This window comes from Panthera uncia, chromosome D1 (assembly GCF_023721935.1).
Source record: "Panthera uncia isolate 11264 chromosome D1, Puncia_PCG_1.0, whole genome shotgun sequence".
Taxonomy (NCBI): domain Eukaryota; kingdom Metazoa; phylum Chordata; class Mammalia; order Carnivora; family Felidae; genus Panthera; species Panthera uncia.
The window spans coordinates 89,904,424-89,924,751 of record NC_064808.1 but is presented as its reverse complement, the minus strand read 5'-3'; the positions used below and the strand labels follow the sequence as shown (position 1 = coordinate 89,924,751).

Here is a 20,328-nt window from a genome sequence, read left to right as displayed (position 1 = left end):
CCTGAGCTGAAGTAGGACGCCTAACTGACTGAGCCACCCAGGCGCCCCTTTAATTATTTAAATTCTATACCTGATAATTTCAATATCTGAAGGTCTTAGGGTTCTAAATCTACTGCTTCTTATAACTGCTGACTCCCACTCATGGTGATTCGTTTCCTTCTAATGGACTTTCATGATCAACTCATCTTTGACTGGTCTTAAACTCTGAAAATTTTAGGAGATGCTTTTCTCCAAAAAGGATTTGCATTTTTATTTTAGAAGCTTGTGGGGGCATCTGGGTGGTTCAGTTGGTGAAGCATCTGGCTTTGGCCCAGGTCATGATCTCATGGCTTGTGAGTCCGAGGCCTGCATCAGGCTCTGTGCTGACACCTCAGAGTCTGGAGCCGTTTCAGATTCTGTGTCTGTCTCCCTCTGCCCCTCCCCTACTCACACACACACACACACACACACACACACACTGCTCTCTCAAAAATAAATAAACATGTAAAAAAATTAAAAAATAAAAAGAAGTTTAGGACTCCCTTCTATGATACCAACTTAATCCAGGAGTCTCAGACTCAGCCCTCTCACCCGGCCACTGGCCCAAGTCTAGTCTTCCATTATAGTGCTAAAATAAACCTTTTCCCCTAGGTAATCCACACTTAATAAGTGCTAAGTAGTCTGGACTTACCTTCTACTTCCAAATTTTTATACATGTTGCCCCTTCTCCCTGGAATGTGTCCTTTCATCCTGTTTTTCACCTGATCAACTAATCTAAGACTAAGTTCAGACCTTCTCTTCTAAGATACCTTTGCTGATACCTCTAATCTAAGTTGGATGATGCTTTTACATGGTGTCAGATGACACTGTGTCTATCTCTGGCATGCATTTTTTACACTGTATTGTGCTGATCTGCTTACTCCATGGGACTATCTTCTGGGTAGGGGTCATGGCATAGTTACACTGTTTCCCCAACGTCTAGCACAGGGCCTAGTGCATGGTAGGTTAACAAATATTTGTTGAATAAATGAAAGAGCACTGGAATGAATGAGTGAATGAATGAGTGAATGAATGAATGAATACATGGTGAGTGAGTGATGGCTGTGAAGCGGACAATTTGGGATTTGCAAAGAGGCTAAAGAATGACGATGGAAAACGAGAAGAAAAGGGAAAAGGGAAAGGACTGGTATTTTTAAGCTGTCTGCTTTGTTCTCCTCACTCAAGAGCAATAAAGTTGCCATTCCATTTCATTAAAAGTTTATTGAGCATCCAGGATGTGCCAGGCACTCTGCTAGATGCTGGTAATACAAAGATGAAGATCAAAACCAAAGCAAACCAAACCAAAACCACTTCCTTACTTACCCCTCCCCCCCCGGATTTAAGGCAGATTTGGCTTGAGCCTGGGAAGCCAGCCCGTCAGGGGTTCAGCACCAGGGCAGGGGGTGCAGCATGCTCTCATCTCCCTCACTCCAACCCCGCCTCGCAAGGCTGAGCAGCCTGCACCCCTTCTCCAAGCCCTCCGTCTTCCACCTGCCTGAGTAACTCTCCCCTCCAGGCATGACCTCATTCTGGATGAGGCACCTGGGAGAGTGAGGGGAGCAGTCCTGGCTATGGGGACAGGGAGGGAGCTGGGAGGGGCATGCTGTGGAGGTCAAGGTGAAGGGGGCGGATTAGAAATGTTGTTGCCCTTGGGGTTGGCACAAAACCTGCCCCAGTGTGGAGGGGCGGGGCAGGGAACAGGGGGGTCTCTGTGAGATAGCGGAGAGTCAGGGCTGGAGCTCAGGAGGTTGGAGAGGGGCCGGGGATGCAAGGGCCCCAAAGGCATCACGGAAGAGAGGTTAGAACACAGAGGCCCTCCTTCTCTTTCAGTGTTTTAATTGCCCTCACTCCTTGCACAGTAGATTACTGTCTGTCTTGCAAACTGTTCAAGAGTTCAGTAACATGGGCATGGCCCGGTGACACAGCGGCCCAGCCTCTCTGTATTCTATGTTTGTGTGCTTAGGGAGTCTGCCCTTGTTCTGTCTCCTGGGATCTGAGCATCTGGGAGCAGGGCAGGTGGGAGGCTGGAGGCCAAGGGTTGGATCCTGTCTCCCTGCCATCCTGGGGAGCAGTAAACCTCCTCCTCCTCCCCTCCCCCACCATTACTCTGCAGACTGGAACCTTATTCTCTTACAGCTGAAGGAAGACCAGGGACCTTCCCCAGGGACAATGATTGTTTGAAAGGCTTGTTTTGTAAGGAAGCCAGGGAGAAGGCATAGGTGTGAGGGTTTTTAAAAAGTTCTTCACTTGATGTAGCTTTGTGGGCCAGGGGAGGGAGAACCCCTTTCTCTATAGGAATAGAGGCTAAAGGAGGAAAGAATTCTTGGTATACCCAGAGGGAGGCTTTGGGAGGAGGCCAAGCACAAGCACGGGGCAGGGGCTTGAATCCTTTGCCCTTGCTAGGGTTCAGGTCAGGGGCCAAAGCAATGTACTTGACTCCTGCCTCACCAAACTGGTAGGTCCCCAGGTACCAGGTGTCCAGAGAAGGGTGCTCCGAGGCACTGCCTTCACAGTGATTCCCCGGATGCTCAGAACAGTCCTCTCTGTACACCCAGTAACCGGCATCTGATTTCCCCTTAGTTTAGGACAGTTGTTCCTCTTGGGCAAGTGGCCTCACTAATCTGAGCTTGTCAAAAAAGTGTCCTAGGGAACCAGGCGTTCATTCAGAGGGAAGGAAGGTTGGGTGGAAGCTTAGAGCTCCCTAGGAAGGGCACTGGATAGTCACGGGAGTTAGGTTACTGATGTTAGTTTTCATAAGACCCTTGGGGGATTGGGCCAGAAATTTAATAATCTATATGGTCCTAAGAGGGCACAACCCATACCCACTAAGAACACAGCTGGTGAAACAGGAGCAGACGCGACCCAGTTTCACCACTAGAGCCACTCCTCCCTGCCCCACCGCGTCCCCCACCCGCGCATGCTCACACTAGCCCACACGCGAGACTCGTCCCCGCGGGGACCTCCCCTGGCCCCTCGCGGCAGCGGCGGCGGCCGCCTTCCCCCGCCTTCCCCCGGGCCCCGGCCGCTTTGCCGGGCTCCCCCACCCCACCCCACCCCCCCCCCCCCGGGGGGCCGAGGCGGCTCAGGCGCTGATCTCCACCGGGCTGGCCTCGTCTTGCTCGCGGATCAGGTGCACGCCCGCAGTCCGCAGTGTGCGCGAGGCGCTGCGCGAGCGGCCGGGCGAGCCCGGGGCCCGGGGCGGCGACGTGTGCGTCCGGCCCGTGGCGGGGGAGCGCGCCGGAGAGCGCGGGTAGCGGCGGGCCGAGCGGATGGGCAGCCCTGGCGAGCGGCCGGGTACCGCCGGCGACACGGAATAGCCTGGCGGGCCGGGCTCGGTGGCGCTCCGAGGCTCCGGGGCAGGGTTCTCCTCGGGCTCCGGGGAGTCCTGCAAGGACACGCGCCGCGGGGTGAGCGTCCCCTCGAGGGCGCTGGGAATACCGAGGCGGGCACGGCTCCCTCCACACTCCCACCTCGTGGAAGGCGGCAGACATACGTTCTGGTTTTTCTTGCAATACAGACCCCTTAGCATAGTGCCTGGTAAGTAAGTGCTCAGGAAATGTTCAAATGCACTAACTTGACTGCTTTGTCCCCTTATTGTCTTCTTCCGCTTGGCTTGGACAGCCTGGGACAGACTTAGTTGTAGTATAGTGGGGGAAATCACCAGAGTTGGTGTCCAGAGACCTAGGTTTGAAGCCTAGATCTGCCACTTATGTGTATTTACTTGTTCGATCCTGGGCAAGTCATTTCACCTCTGTAGGCCTTAGTTTTCTAATCCCTAAAGTGCGGGTGAGGCAAATATTTCTCAGGGTTAGTCTGAGCGCTGGAAAGAGACACGAGCATGGTATGGCTACCCAGCAGCAGAACGTGGCAGGGCTCACTGTGTGTTTGTGGGGCACCAGCAGGAAGCCGCTCACCTTGTCCTTCAGGATATACAGTGCCATGGGGTTCTTCCGCTCCTGCTCGCCACTTCGTGGGAGGGTATCTGCTGCACAGGGTGAAGAATGGGGGTGGCTGGCCCAGGTACAGAGCCCTTGCCACCAGCCAGCACCTGTACTCTTTGCTCCCCAAGTGGCCAGTCAAGGCCCCAACACAACCTCCACCAAAGGATCCAGAATACCTGGGGTCCTACCTTGGCCGCACCTCTCCCTGCTCTGCAGTCTTCGTGCAGTTGGTGGAGGAAGGGGCCCTGCAGAGCTGGCTTCCTTGTGGCCCAGTTCTGCCTTTTCCCAGCAGCCCACTGATCTGAGTGGCGATGGGATGGGTGAGTGGGTGGCTGGGAGCTCACCTTCTGGTTTCAGACGGTCATCATTCTGATCCATATATTCCAGGGAGTTTTGCTTCTCCAGCTTCCTCTTCTTCCTGCAAATCAACCCACCAGCTTCTGAACAGAGCTGTTGAGCATGAGCAGGAGAGGGCCTGGGGCCAGGCTCCCTAGAGGAATCTGGTGGCAGTAGGAGAGTCCTTGTAACAGGGAGATGGGCTGGGCACAGTGGGCGCAGCAATAGTCCATAGGCTTTGGAATGAGTCACATCTAGGCTTGCATCCTGCGTCTGTGGCTAGCATTGAGGGCAAGTCACTTAACACATCTGAGTCTGGGTGTTATTATCTGTAAACTGCAGATGATCATACTTAAAAGGCAGTTCACTGCCCACAACCTTGGTGCCTGGCCCACAAAAGGTGCCCTGCAAGTGTGACCGTTATTACAGCACCGGGCTGTCGGGGGTGGTGAGCACATGATGTCGTTCGTTCCATACGCAACACATGGAATGGTAAGATGGATCTCCCGGGAAGAGGCGCAGGGTCCTGGGAGGATAAGTATTTACGAGACTAAGAAAAGAACAGAGCTCGGGGTGGGGACAGATTGAAGGATTAGGGTGTCAGGGTGTGGAGCTTGGAGAGTTACCCAGACTTTTTGGAGGGTTTCCAGCAGGCACAGACTGTCACCAAGGTCACAAGGAGGAAGATGCCTCCTGTGGACAAGATGATGTAGAGGGAACTTCTTCCTAGGGAGAGAGAGAGGCAGAGAGGCGAGGGAGACTTCAGAGGGGCCGCAAGTATGGTGAGCAGAGCTCCTGCAGTGGAAGGAAGAGAAAAGGAGCCCCAAGCAGCATGGCTGGCCCATGGCAGAACTCACTGAACCCACTGCCCACTGTTGCTGTCCTCCATGGAAAGTTGGCCCACCTCTGCCTTTCCCCATCCAGGGGCACTCTGTCTGGGATGTCCTCAGTCCCTCATAGCAAAACCTCGGGGTTTTGAGTCCTAGGGGCAGGCGGGCAGGGAGACTCACTGTATACGGTGATCTTGATGGGCAGGCTGCGGCCCTGGCTAATGGGGTTCTCCACCACACAGCTGTACAGGTCGTCGTCCTCCATGAGCACGCGGGTGATGGTGAGCACCTTGTGGTCAGGGGACAGGAGCATTCTCGAGTCATTGAGGAGGGGTTTGCCATCCTTCAGCCAGGTGTAGCTGGGCTTGGTGCCGTTCTCGTGTGAGCAGTTCAGGGTGAAGGCCTCGCTGAGCTCCAGCACAGTGGTCGAAGCCACTAACACCTGTGGCCTGGAAATGGGCACTGAGTCCCAGGGGTGAGAGAGGCTGTGAGCCATGGGCCAGACAGCTTTTCCCTTCCCCTTCTTACCTCCCGCCTTCTAATATATCACAACTCAATTTGTGGTCTCAGAGGCCCTTCAGGGATCTTCGGTCCCATCTTTCCCCATCACCCACCCATCCGTTCGTTCATTCATTCATTTCTTTACCAAGTATTTGCTGAGCACCTACTAAGTGCAGAAGGTACAATGCTGAACAAGATAGCCATGGTCCCCGCCCTCATGGGCCTTCCCTTCCTTCTTCTCAAATGCCCTTTCAAGATGTCGTAAACTGGCCCAGCCTGAAACATATTTCAGTTGAGTGAAACCTAGGTCCAAATGTCTGGGTTCAAATAGTGGTTCTATCATGTGCTAGCTGTGTGACTTTGGGCAAGTTACTCAACCTCTTCGTGCCTCAATTTCCTCATCTACAAAATGGGAATAATGATATTAACTATCCCTACCTTATTATAAGCATTAAATGAGTCAGTATATTTCAAAACACAGAATAGTTTCTGGTACGTAGTAAACACGCTACACACGTTCACTGTGGCCTATCTGCCAACTTCTGGTGTCCAGTGGTCTCTCTCTCAGCTCCCCGGTGGCTTCTGTGTTGTGATTCCCAGGGTCTGGCCAGTGTACAGGGCAGACCCTGCCCCAGTCCCAGGCACCAGCCCCGCCCCCTTCCCTGTCAGAGCACTTTACCATCTACAGTGAGGTTGATCGTCTTCTCCCCGGTGAACGTGTCATCCGTGATGGAGATCTCAACTTCATAGGTGCCCTCATCGGCCAGCTGCAGGTCACTGAGAAGCAGGGAGCCGTTTTCAAAGAGGCGGATGCGGTCTCGGTAGTCAGGCCGTAAGGTGCCAATGACCTCTGTGCCGATGGACTGTACCACAGTCACTGGCTTGTCCCGCTTCAGCTGCCACTTCACGACGGGCTTGTCACTGCTGGTGCTGCTGTACTGCACGGAAAGCAGGGCTGACTTCCCCACCGTGCCATGGATCAGGCGCACCGGGCTGGTGATGTTCACCCCCTCCAGGGGCTCTGTGAACAGACGCCCATGGGGAGATGGCAGTGTCAGGCCCGTGGCTCCCTACTCCTGCTCCCTCCCTTAGGTCCTCTGATGTCTTTGTGCCTCACCCTCTGGGCCCTTCACTCCCTGGCAGTCCTTCCTTCTTACCTTTGGTGCCATGCCTCTCGACTACAGTTCTGGCCCTTCTGATTCTCCATCACCCCTCACACCCAGCCCTTGCCCTAAGTCCTTCTTCTCCCTGGCTCTTTACCTCTGGCAGTTTTCTCCATTGCCTCCTCTCGAGGAGGACCTGTGGCCAACGCACGCGCTATGTGCTCCGTTCACAGAAACGTTTACTGAGTACTATTCCGTGTCCTCGCGATAGATCAGTGAGCAAAACAGACAAACACAGATCTCAGGGTGAATTTGTCAGATTTTCTTCTTGATTGGGGATTGGGAAAGTAGAGAATGGAGAAGCATGGGAATACAGATTCATAAAGAAAGGAGTATGTCACAAGACAGTGCCAATAAAGGGGAAGTTTAGGGGCCAGAAGACAACTAGACCATTCTTCATTCGTACCAAGAGTCTCCCCCTCTCCTTGCCCCTGCTGCATGTAACACTTCACTTGACCTGCCTGGGGGCGAATAGTCCTGCAACTGAGGTTTTGAAATACACCCAGACGCCAGCCCGACTTGCAACCCCTATAGAAGAGGCATTTGGGATGGGTAGAACAAAGAGTTTGGAATCAAAAGGCCTTATGAGATTGGGCTCCGCCACTGACAGGCTGTGTGGACCTGGGCAAGCCATCATTCTAGGCCTCATTCTTCTTGTTTAGAAACTCAGGATGCAAACAAGAACAAGAACGACTGCCTTATCAAGTGCACAACGGAAGAGCACAACACATACATCAGTTATTATTGTGTAGTGGAGAGAACACAAGAGTGAGCATCAGAGACTTGGGCCCTTACTGTTGACTTTGGACCTGGGAAAAGTCACTTACCTGTTCGGGACTCAGAGAGGTGAAATAAGTGGTAATCTTGATGTCTCGTTCATTTGTTCCAGCCCTGAAATTCTGGGATTTTACTATCTTGTCTAATGGTTGCCCCATCTAGAGACATATCTCATATTTCAGAGACCTCTTAGAAGCTTTGGAACCTGAACAGATGCCATTCATTGGTGTTACATGGCCTTGCAGAGCAACACAACCACCCAAAAGAGGGTCTTCTTTTGGGAGGGATGTCAGTTGGGAGCGGGGCTGAGTTTAGCTAAACAGACACATACATGTCAGGTTCTCAGTCTCTCTGCACCCCCAGCTGCTCTCTTTGATGGTAACACACCCCTGAAGTTCCCTCTTTCTTTCTCTCCAGTTTCCCACTCTGCTACTACTGCTGTTTAGATTTGGGGAAGCAAATTGTACCTTTCCTTTCCTTATTCTTCTCCTTGTGCTTAGAGGACCCAGACCGAACCAAAAGGGAATTAAACTAAAAGATGAATTGAGGAGATTGAAGCAAATTTAATAAACGTATTTAGTCAATTTTTGGAACAAATGCTTTGTTAAGTAGCAAGCTCATCATCTTTGGAAGGGGTCAAGGAAAGGCCAATTGTTGTTCTTTCACCTCTCTATGCCTCAGTTTCCTCCTCTGCATAATAAGGTTTTGGGGCCAGATGATCACAAGGGGCCTTCTCATCTCTGACATTCTATGATCCCATACCTGCCAGGTCTGTTAGAATCAGGAAACCTTAAGTATGAAGGTTGAATCATGAAACCTTAAGTCCTAGAATGATTAAAGCTGCCATATGTATGAATATCATATGCTTGTTATTGAGAGGATTTTTGATTTTGGGGAAGTAGAATGGCCAAATCAAATATTGTCAAAATTTTTTTTAAGTAGGCTCCATGTGGCTTGAATAAGCCCCCCTCCAAGGCGGGGCTTGAACTCACAACCCTGAGATCAAGACCTGAGCTGAGATCTAGTGTGATGCTGAACTGGCTAAGCCACCCAGGTGCCCCTCAAATATTTTTTATTAAAGATATTTGGTAGGGCGCCTAGGTGGCTCAGTCAGTTAAGCGTCTGACTCTTGATTTCAGCTCAGGTCATGATCTCATGGGTTGTGGGATCGAGCCCTGCATCAGGCTCTGTCTGTGCTGACAGAATGGCGCCTGCTTGAGATTCTCTCTCTCCCTCTCTCTCTGCCCCTCCCCCACTCACACTCTGTCTCTCTCAAAATAAATAAACATTTAAAAAAAGATATATTTGCTCCCATAGAACCATGTATGAAGATGAAAACAAATGAAATCTAGTTCTGGCTCATCAATTTGGAAGAAGAGGTGGTGGAGACTAGACTCTTGTCCTCCCCAATAACTTGGGGTGCTACTAGGAATCCCTCTGGCTGTCTGTATCAGATTGAAATCCATTTAACCACAGAATCCTTAGGATTTCTTCCAACTGTTAATTTCTTAAGATTTCTTACCTAGCAACTGCTAGGTCCCAGGCTTGGCTTGATTTAGAAAAGCAAGCTTTCGGATTAACCTGAAGAGGCAAATAGACTTTGGTATGTGTGACTTGAGGTGGCCCTGAAAAGAGTCATTGAGTTTCACTAAAGGCCAGGGTGGTGGTGATCAAATAGTTGGGGAACATCTATTCAGGACATAGTCTGCAGCAGTGGGGTTTGCACGTGAGGGTGGTATATGCAGAGGCATCTTGGGGCTTAGCCACCCCAACCACCAAACCTTGAGGGTTCTCATTTCCTCCTTCTAGGAAGCTGAGAAGTGATAGTCCAAGCCCCAAAGAGAAGTGAAAGGGATTCTCTCTTCCTTCGTTCTTCTCTGGCCCTCCCTTGGGCTTCCCTTGTCTTATATCTCTCCTATTCCGTACAAGGTCCTCGTGGTCCTTTTGTAATGTCTTCCCAGCTCAGGTCAGTTCTTTCTGCCAGTTTAAGCTTGATTCTTCTGCATAAAAACATTGGAAAACCTATAACATATGAATTGCCCTAGGCTTCCCCCTCCTGTAGGTGGGCGCCTTCCTCATGTGCAGGAACATGGGTATGCCCACGAATTGCAGGGGTGTTTGTACACATGTTCAGAAGTGAATGGAGCAGTCTTTCTCGGAAGCTGACAAAGAGAGTATTTTGCTGAGCAAACACTGTTTCCCAAAACTCTAGCCAAAATTGGAGTCGGTATTAAGTTCAGGGTTCCACAACTTAACAGGGGACACAGTGAACTGGGATGGGTGCCAAAGCAGGACACAGAAATGAGGAAATGGCTAACAACTAGGATCCACAGTGGAAATAAAAGAGACTAGGGCTATTCAACCTTGAGAAGCGATTAACTTAATCATGGTGCTTGAGTCTCTGAGGCATCATTATGTAGAAAGTCTCTGTTCCCACTGGAGGCTGAACAAAAGGAAATTGACATCACAGCAAGATTTACCTGTCAACTTAAATGATGCCATGCTGGGTCAGATGGGTGGCCCCTCTCAAGTGGGATTTTGACCAGCTGTGACACCAAGGAATGTCAAGCTTTAAAGCATGAGAATGTACCTGCCAGTAGCTTTGGGTTCCCTTCATAGCCTCTCCCTTTAAGGCAACCATCATCTGCTGATCTTTATGTGCTCCTTTATGCTTGCCAAAATTTTTCTCTTGGGGCGCCTGGGTGGCTCAGTCGGTTAAGTGGCCAACTTTGGCTCAGGTCATGATCTCGCGGTCCGTGAGTTCGAGCCCTGCATCGGGCTCTGTGCTGACAGCTCAGAGCCTGGAGCCTGTTTCAGATACTGTGTCTCCCTCTCTCTGACCCTCCCCTGTTCATGCTCTGTCTCTCCCTGTCTCAAAAATAAATAAAACGTTAAAAAAATTTTTTAAAAAAACAACAAAATTTTTCTCTTACCAGTATTTGCCTTGAATTTTCCTTTTAGAAGTGTCGATGAAACAATGCCAAACATGTATTCTAGGATTTGGTCTTTATACACCTAATTCATACTCACTAACACCATTGACTCCAGTTATAGACTTTGTGTGTGTGTGTGTGTGTTTGTTTTTTTGTCTCGTTTGTGTCTGTCACCACAAGGAAGTCCCTTTGACCATCATAGACACACTTCTCTGGGCTTTCTCCAATTCTATTATTTCTTTTTTGAGGTGCAGGGACCAGAACTACAATAATACAATAATCCAAAGACAGCACACAGCATGATTTTCTAAATGGAAAACTTTTTGCTTTCTGCTTTCGGTTTTTCATATTCTTCCTAACGAACGATGCTCTGAAAACAACCCCCTCCTCTGCTCCTTAGAGGTGTACCACTGATTGCATACATGTTGAGGTTCCTGTGTTGTGTTCTTACACTGGTATCTGTTGAGCCCTCCAAGGGCCTACAAGAGTGTGAAATCATTTTAAGTGTCAACCACTCAGGAACGTAGGGGAAAGCCAGGAAACAGAAATTGTGAAGAAGGCCCTTGGGATCCAGGAAGAGAGGGGTCTATATACCTTTTATCTGTGCTCAAAGAGTATAGATGTCCAGTAACGCATACCTAGCTATTAGGTATTAAGATGCCACATGGAGATTTATCCTATTTTAGATCAGAACTAGCACTATTGTTAAGCTGTCAGTTCTCCCAAATCGACTTACAGGTTTACCACAATACCAATAAAAATCGCAGGAGGTTTACTTTGTAATAGTGGCACGAGAATAGACAAATAGATCAATGGAATAGGATAGAGAGGCCCAAAATAAACATATATGATCACTTGGCTAACGACAAAGGTGACATTGCAGTGCACTGGGAAAAGGATTATCTTTTTAATAAGTGGCGCTGGACCATGTAGGAAAGAAATGAATTGTGACCCTTACCTCACACCTTACACAAATATCAATCCTAGATGGATTGCAGATCTAAATGCAAAAGGTAAAACAATGTGTTTTTTTTAAAAGAAAACATAGGAGGGGGTGTCTAGGTGGCTCAGTGGGCTAAGCATCCGACTTCGGCTCAGGTCGTGATCTCACAGTCTGTGAGTTTGAGCCCTGCGTCAGGCTCTGCGCTGACAGCTCAGAGTCTGGAGCCTGCTTCACATTCTGTGTGTGTCTCTCTCACTTGGCCCCTCCCCTGCTCATGTTCTGTCTCCTCCCTCTCTCAAAAATAAATAAACATTAAAAAAAGAAAAGAAAACATAGGAGAATATCTCTGTGACTTGAGGGCAGACACAGATTTCTTAAACAGGACACAAAAGTGGTACCCATAAGAGAAAAAAGATACATTGGACACAGTGAAATCAAGAGCTTCTGTTCATCAAAAGACGCCATTAAGAGAGTGAAGAGGCAAGCTGCAGAGCGAGAGATATTTGCAATGCATATACCCTTTAGGGGACTCATATCCAAAATATATTTCTTAAACTCCTACAAATCGATAATTTTTTAAAAATCCAGAAAACTTAGTAGAAAATGGGCAAAAGACTTAGAAGAGGTACTTCACAAAAAAGGATCTCCAAATGGCAAATAATGGTATGAAAAAGATACAACTTTATTAATAATCATGGGAATGCAATTTGAAACTATAATTTGATACCACCGCCTACTCGTTAGGATGACTAACATGAAAAAGAGAAAACACAGTTGTTGGTGAAGATGTGGGGTATCTGGAGCTCTGTTACACTGCTGGTGGGAATGTAGATGGACATAATCGCTTCTGAAAATTGTTTGACCATATTTACTAAGGCTAACCACATATAACTCAACAATTCAACTCCTTGGTGTATCCCCAAAGAAATGTGTACATCTGTTCACCAAAAGACAGGCACTAGAATATCTTAGCAACTATATTGACAAAGCCCCAAACTAGAAACAACCAAAGTGTCTATAAAAGTTTAATAGATAATTTTTTAATGTTTACTTATTTATTTCGAGAGAGCACGCTCATGCTTGTGTGCAAGCAGGGGAGGGGCAGAGAGAGAGGGAGAGAGAGAATCCCAAGCAGGCTCCTCACTGTCAGCACAGAGGGGCTCCGTCTCATGAACCGTGAGATCATGACCTGAGCTGAAATCAAGAGTTGGATGCTTAACCCACTGAGCTACCCAGGCTCCCCGAATAGATAAATAAATTGTGGTGTATGCATACAATGGAGTACCATACAGCACTGAGACCAAACAAATTACAATTTCAACAACAACATGAATGAATCTTACAAATTGTGGGGTGCCTGGGTGGCTTAGTTGGTTTAGCATCAGTCTTTACCTCAGGTCTTGATGTCACAGTTCATAAGTTCGAGCCCACTTTGGACCCTCTGGTCCCCCCACCCCCCTTCAAAAACAACAACAACAAATTTGGAGTTCAGCCAAAGAAGCCAGATACAAAAGAATGCAGGCATATGATTCAGTTTATATGAAGTTCAAAGACATGAAAAATTAATCAGTATTAGAAGTTAGGATATCACTGTATCCCTGGGGGAGGGCAATAGTAACTGAAGTATTGGGGGAGGTGCTTCTGAGATGCTGAAATATTCTATTTCTTGATCTTGGAGGCTGATTACATGGGTTCATTCACTTTTTAAAGGTTTATCAACATATCCTTACACTCAATGCATTTCTGTGCATATCTCTGTTAGAAGAAAAGGATAGCACCTACAATGTGAAGGTGATCTTAAGGCTAAACGGGTGGAACCCAGGTAGGGGACTTCTTCCCATTGGGTCCCTGGAGGATGGAATAGTTCTAGGATCTGGGAGAGGAAAATTTTGCAAATCAGATTATGTAGATTTATGGCATGCCATGTTTATGTTTATATGTCAGCCTCTAGAAAAACCTTGTTTGAATGTTTCATGACTTGGGCTGTGATCAGTTTAGGAAAGCCTCATTTGTCCCTATTAGGGACAAAGCATTAAAGACTATTACTTGCCCCCTTTAAGCGTCAATCTTAAAAAACTACATTTCCCAGTCTTCTTTGCAGGTAGGTATGGCCATGTGACCAAGTTCCAGCCAGTAGAACCAGTGGAAGTGATAGGTACCAGTTCTAGGCTAGTTTAGAAAAATGTTTTTCCTTTAAAAAAAAAAAAAAATTCTCTGCCTGAAAGAAATGGAGATAAACCTCGGGGTGACTACTGGAAGCTGACAGAGAGCTTTATCAGCTTGGTCCCTGAAAAAGCTTCAGGAATCAGAGCACTTCCTCATCCCAGGCCTAGTCTAGAACCACACTGTACTATTACATGGCTAGTGCCAGGAACGTAAATTTTGGGATTCATTACAGATGCTAGTATCTTCCTAACTAATATAGTGAGGATGGCAGAAATTCCTTATGGAATCCCAGCTCTTTATTGTTCTTGAGTCCACAGCAGTACAGTGGCCTGACCCTGTACTTCTTTACCTCTTTACCCACCATAGGTCATAAATCTCATCCTATTAGCATAATTTATATTTAGAATGTTTTTTGCCGCATATACTGAGTAACATGCTCCCACACAGAAGAGACTTTGTCACTTTTTGTTTTCCCTTGGTCATGCTGACTGACAAGATCTTTCTATAATTTTTTTCCTTACCATTTGATGAATGGTTTCCTTACCATTCCTGAAAGCGTTTAGGGAGAACTCCGATTGGTATATTACATTGAGCACTTCGTGTTCCCAATCCACTGACTGCCTACCTTTGACCTTGTAATTTCCACTAGACCGCTCTCACTAAGGCTAAGAGTTAGCCTCTGAATTTCTGTATCCAACAAACTCTTTGAATTGTAATACAATAATAATAATAATGATAATGATAATAATAGTTGCAGATATAATTGGCCCTTGATATACTGGGCCTCTTTGACACTTTTGATGCTATCAGAAAAACTCCAACTCCCTTTCTGGACACCACAGTCTTTTAGTTTCCCCTTGTCCCTCTTGCGTGTTCCTTCTTGGTCTCCTCAGCCGGCCTTTTCCCCCTCTACCTCCTACAAATCTGGGGTTACTCAGTGCTCCACGTTTAGCCCATTTTCTCCCCCTAGGCGATATTACCCATTCTCACTGTTTTGGATCTCACCTATAGGCTGAGAGCTTCACCTGTCTCTCTTCACCTCTCTCCCCTGTCCCCACCCCTACTTCAGGCTTTTCAACATTTCCCCACAAATGTCTCTTAGGCATTTCAACCTCAACCTGGTCAGGACTCATTATCACACTTCAGACCCCATCCCAGTGATCGGTTCAAGTTTCACACAGAAATCCTACCTCCCTTTCTGGATCCTCCTACTTCCTGTCAATCACTAGGTCCTGACTTTCCCTCCAAAATATTATCTCCATGTGCCTGCTTCTCCCTCTTTTTATTCTAATTCCAGCTCATGTGATTTCTCTCTTGAACTATTGCAATAGCCTTGTCATGGGTTAAATTGTGTCCACTCCTGAATCCATATATTGAAGTCCTAACCTCAGTATATTGAGTGTGACCTTCTTTGGCAATGGGATTATTGCTAAACTGCGGTCATCCTGGGGTAGGCTGGGCCCTTAATCCAACATGACTCATGTCCTGATAAAAAGTGGAAGTTTGGACACAGACACAAGCACAGGGGGAATGTCCTGTGAAAACAGGTTATGTTGGCACCAGCCAAGGAACTACCTGAAGCGAGCAGAGAGGCCTGGAACAGATCCTTCCCTAGAGCCCCGAAGAGCCTGTGACCTTATCTCAGACTTTCAGCCTGCAGAACTGTGATACTATACATTTCTGTTGTTTAAGCTACCCAGTTTGTGATTCTCTATGACAGCGGCCCTAGCAAATGGATACAGGCTTCCTTTCCTCTCATGTTTGCCTCTGGTTTCTTCTCCAATGTCTCCCTGTAGAGTGAGCTATCTGAAATACAAATCTGGTCCTGCCAGTCCTGATTACCAACCGCCTAATACCCCTTCCCCTCCTCCACTGTTTATAGATTATATTCCAGGGACCTTAGTATGGTTTCCAAGGCTCTCGCCTGATTCACATTTTCCTCTTTAGCAGTGGTGAATGGCTGGGCTCCTACTAAACACAGGATGCTATTCTAAAATGTTGACCTTTACCCACTTCTCCAACTATAATGCACACTCTCATACCTACCTCTTTTTCTCATCCTTTAAAATTTAGTCCAGACACTCCCAGGAAACCTCCCCTGATGTTCCCCCACCCCACCCTGCACCTCTAGCACCAGCTTTCTGGATGGAGTAGGTGACCTCTCTCTGATCCTGGACATCCTTTGTGTATCTGACTCATAGTAGTTTCTGCATTTTATTAAAATGATCTCTGCATCTGTTTGCTTCACCAAACTGTGAATTTCTAGGCTCTCTGGAATAGTGCATGTGTGTGTGCATGTGCGCACATGCATGCACACACACACACACACACACACACACACACAGAAACACATCTATTTAAAGTAAGATCAATTCTCTAAGGAGTTGGTAGGGGGCAGTACAGAAGGTAGGTGTCTAGGGCATGGGGTGAGTTATGGATGGATTGGTGCTATTTCCAAAAACCAAAAGGCTCATTATCTCCAAAGCTTATTTCATCTCCCTTGCTGTTTTGTGCTCAGAGAAGCCAGGGTGGGGGTTGGGGAGGCACAAACCCCAGATCTCCCCCACCCCTCCAAGCCCATCATGATCCCTTGGAAAGAATGCCTGACTGGCCCACGCCAACAAGACATCCCATAAGAAATGGCTCACTGCCCTCTATCTAATGTACTGAATGCCGTGGGAGCTCCAAAGTCATGCAGCCTTTTGGGGGAGGGGCACAGGGGCTGGGTGGGAGGCACACAGAATGAAGAAATACATTCAACACTAATGCCTGAATTCACTGAGATGCTTCCCACGGGGCGGCAGCTGAGCTCTCTCCCCTCCTCCCAACCTAAAGTCATTCTGCCCTTTAACTCCCCCTCCCTCTCTTTTGAAAGTACCGGGTCCCCTCTCCAGACCCTTTCTTACCCTTCTGGTCTCCTACCTGTCTGGATCAGAAGAAGGTAGACAAAAGGGGTGAGGCTCAGGGCACTGAAGGCTCTGGACAGGGCTCCCCTTTCTCTCTTCATTTTGGGTGGCGTTCTCCAGCTCTGGTGCAGACAATTAGCATGATTTCTCCACTCTGGGCACGTCCCTTTGTACCACTTGGAGTTTCTCTGCCCGAACACAACCCTGCCAACTTCCCTCTGAATACACAGAGCCCTGTGTATTGCTGGACTTGTTCTTTCCTCTCTTTCAGACCTGGCATTTTCTAGTTTCAAAGCACTACATCCCCAGTTCAGAATGGGGTATCTGCTTAGGATATAATCTCCAATGTGGGTTCTAATCTGATGGGTCCCATCAGTTCTTTGCCTGCTTGCGCTGAGCCCCACTACCAGGGGGAGATGAGGATCTGGGCTCCGTGAGGGGACTGGGCTGGGACACACTCTGAACTGGATCTTGTGTCCCAACCTATCCTGTCTCCACCTCACGCTCCTTGTTCCTGCGAAGGAGGGTGCGTGCCAGGGACAGACCTCCAATAAGCTCTGAAAAGGGAGGGAGAGGAGCTTTTAAAAAGCTGGGAGAAAGAGAGATCCCAGAGAACTGCTGAAGAATGGAAAACCCCTGTTCCACCCCAAAGGAAGAAGATTGGAAAATGGCTTGAATTCTATTATTTTCATACCTGTCCTGGTCCTGCTTGGGATTCTCTCTCCTATCACAGAATCACATAGATGCTGGGGACCTCTTTCCAGAAGCCATTCTGTTCATTCCCCTGCCTCCAGCCACTTTTCTAGAACATGTCAGAGCACAGATGAAGGTAATACTCTAACAGCCAGCATCCTGGGGTTCTGTTACCAGCTTCACAGCCTTGATATCTCCTTTTGTTTCAAGGCTGTGATGAGGAAAAACACCCTTAGCTCCACCTCACCCCTCATGACTGTGTCCACACCTTCTCACGGGCACTGTCACTGGAATGTATGCTTACTAACTGAGATCTTGGGAAGGGCTCACAGTCTGGTTAAGCCTCCAATTTCACATCTAAAAATTGGGGAAACAGTAGCTTCCTTATAGGAATTGTTGGAGGACTGATGACAGTTTAGTACAGTGGGGTACCTTGGAAATTGTTAGAGAGATAACATTTTAAACTTAAAAAGTAAACCTGCCTCTTCTTTTTCATTCCTGTAGTGATCTTTACATTTTGAGGAGACCAAAGTTACAGCTCCCCTCTTGGTTTATAAGCCGGGTCTTAGTTGTGTAAATGTGGTGGCTACCTTTGGAAATATTCTTGTTACATCCTGGAGAAAGCCTGAGTAGGTCAGGTTTCTAGAACTGAAGACTCATTGCATGGCTCAGCTGAGCCTAAGGGTGCAGAGTAGAAGAGGGAAGCATTGATTTTTAACTCTACAGAGGAACTCCAAAAAATATTCTGAAATACGTAAATGAGATTCTTGTTTTCATTTTGCATCTCTGTGCCTATGACTTTCCCCTACACAGCTCAAGGCACCTGTCTGCCTCTGGTAAAGTTAGTTTTGTTTTGGCAGACATACAATGAGAAGGAGAAAGTCAATATCCAGTTTCTGACATCTAAAATAGTGTTTTATTTATTTATTTAAAAATTTTAAAATTTTTTTTTTTTTCAACGTTTTTTATTTTTATTTTTGGGACAGAGAGAGACAGAGCATGAACGGGGGAGGGGCAGAGAGAGAGGGAGACACAGAATCGGAAACAGGCTCCAGGCTCCGAGCCATCAGCCCAGAGCCTGACGCGGGGCTCGAACTCACGGACCGCGAGATCGTGACCTGGCTGAAGTCGGACGCTTAACCGACTGCGCCACCCAGGCGCCCCAGTACTTGTCAGTCTTCATGCCCCACTCTTAGATCAGAAAATGTTACTATGGCCATATCCTCATTAGCCTGGGAGCTTCTCCAGTGCGGGGACTATAACTCTTCATTCTTATGAGTCTCCTTGCAGGGCCCAATTCTGAGCTCTGCTTAATGTGGCTGCTCAAACAAATGATGTTGATGGACCGCTTGACAGTAATGCCCTTGCTTAGCCAAGACCTGTGCTCCTCTCTCCTCTGAGCACTTCCAATAGATGAATTTCCAGAGGCATTGTCCTCTTCCGAGCAGCATGGCCCAGTCCTCTTGGCTCTGCTACACAGACTTGCTTCTGGCCGCTCCTCATCTGGCCCCTTCTCTGGGGGTCTGGGATCCCAACTCCTCATCCCTGCACCCATGACAGCCCTGGCCTGCTGTACTCACACCTCTGTGCTGAGCACCTGGATAGGGCCCCCAAGGCTCAGAATGGAGCCCCCAGCACGCACACACGCACACACGCACACACACGCACACATGCCTACTTAAACTCACAAGTATTCTTTAAATTTTTTTTTTCAACGTTTTTTATTTGTTTTTGGGACAGAGAGAGACAGAGCATGAATGGGGGAGGGGCAGAGAGAGAGGGAGACACAGAATCGGAAACAGGCTCCAGGCTCCGAGCCATCAGCCCAGAGCCCGACGCGGGGCTCGAACTCACAGACCGCGAGATCGTGACCTGGCTGAAGTCGGACGCTTAACCGACTGCGCCACCCAGGCGCCCCACAAGTATTCCATCCCCAGGACAGGAAGCAGTTACTTAGTGATTTTGAATAAGTCAGCACCCTACACAGACCTCTATGGGAAATAGGGGGAGAAGGAAATACAATTCCTGGCTGGGGAATTGGGAAGTGTAAATATGAGCTCCACCTTCAAAGAACTGAAGGTCTAGCAGGAATGGCAGAACAGTAGATTTACTCCACAGCAAGAGACATCTGAGATTTACCTTGTCCCACTTCTTCATTTCTTAGATGAGGGAATTGAGAGACAGAGAAGATAAGTAACTTGCCCTGTTATGTAATGATCAACCCAGGACTCCTAATGTTACTTTATAGTAGAGGCAAGAAGAGGTAAAACACACACACACACACAAATTGGTATATAAGTACCAATTTTAACAATTCGACCATTAGATTTAAAAATGTCTCCACCCATCTGGCCTGTTTCTTTGTCTCCAGAATCCAGGAAGATTGTGCTGGCACTGATGATACTACTGGAGAGGTTCTGGCTTGATTAATACCATAATACCAGTAGTGGTTTTTATATTTAGCCCTCTCCTCTCTTTCTCTCCATTCACTTCCTGGCATTAATTGAGCCATATCTGTTCTTCCACTAGATTGTAAATAATCTTCAGTAGCAGAATGAAAAAGAATCTATCAACAAATAAATGGAACCAAAACCCCTCTTGGAGAGGGAATTTTCTTTAGCAAGGAAAAGATTTAAATACATCACATGGAGTAGAAGGTAAGGTCTTAAGCATAAAAAGTCAAGGAACAAAAAGGTAAACTGCTGTGCTTTAGAAATAAACAGGAATTTGGGGAAGGGACGGGCAGAGAGGAGAGAAGTCAAGGAAAGAAGGGACAGAAGGGACGAGAAAGCCACTTGCTGGGCGGGGGGGTGGGGGGGAGCTGAAGAAAAAAAAAAAACAGCTCGCACAGCTACACTGTGAAACTCTTCTTCCTTTGACTTCTTCGAAACTTCCAGAAAAGTTCACTACACAAATGCAGAACGTGTGTGCTTCTAGCTGATGGAATATGGCAAAAGGCAGTAAAATAGCCACTCCCTTGATTAGGTTATGTTGTTGAAGACTCAGGCTCAGCAGACCAGACAGGGATTGTCCTGCTGGCTTTGAAGTTGTAAACAGTGTGGTGGGCAAAGGCCAGGTGGAAAGGAACTGCCAGTGGCCTCTCAGAGCTGAGGGCGACCCT

At 47.8% G+C, this 20,328-nt stretch overlaps 1 protein-coding gene across 1 annotated transcript; it reads right to left on the bottom strand.

Annotated features, from left to right (window-relative positions):
• Positions 1-3,100: 3,100 nt before the first annotated feature.
• HEPACAM (hepatic and glial cell adhesion molecule) lies at positions 3,101-17,086 on the bottom strand. Its single transcript, XM_049655033.1, has 7 exons — positions 16,531-17,086; positions 6,306-6,647; positions 5,306-5,587; positions 4,922-5,021; positions 4,304-4,377; positions 3,933-4,003; positions 3,101-3,403 (listed from the first exon to the last, which is right to left on the bottom strand). Exons 1-7 carry the CDS (start codon positions 16,613-16,615, stop codon positions 3,101-3,103), a joined length of 1,257 nt encoding a protein of 418 aa, XP_049510990.1. The 5' UTR covers positions 16,616-17,086.
• Between the last annotated feature and the right edge of the window lie 3,242 nt (positions 17,087-20,328).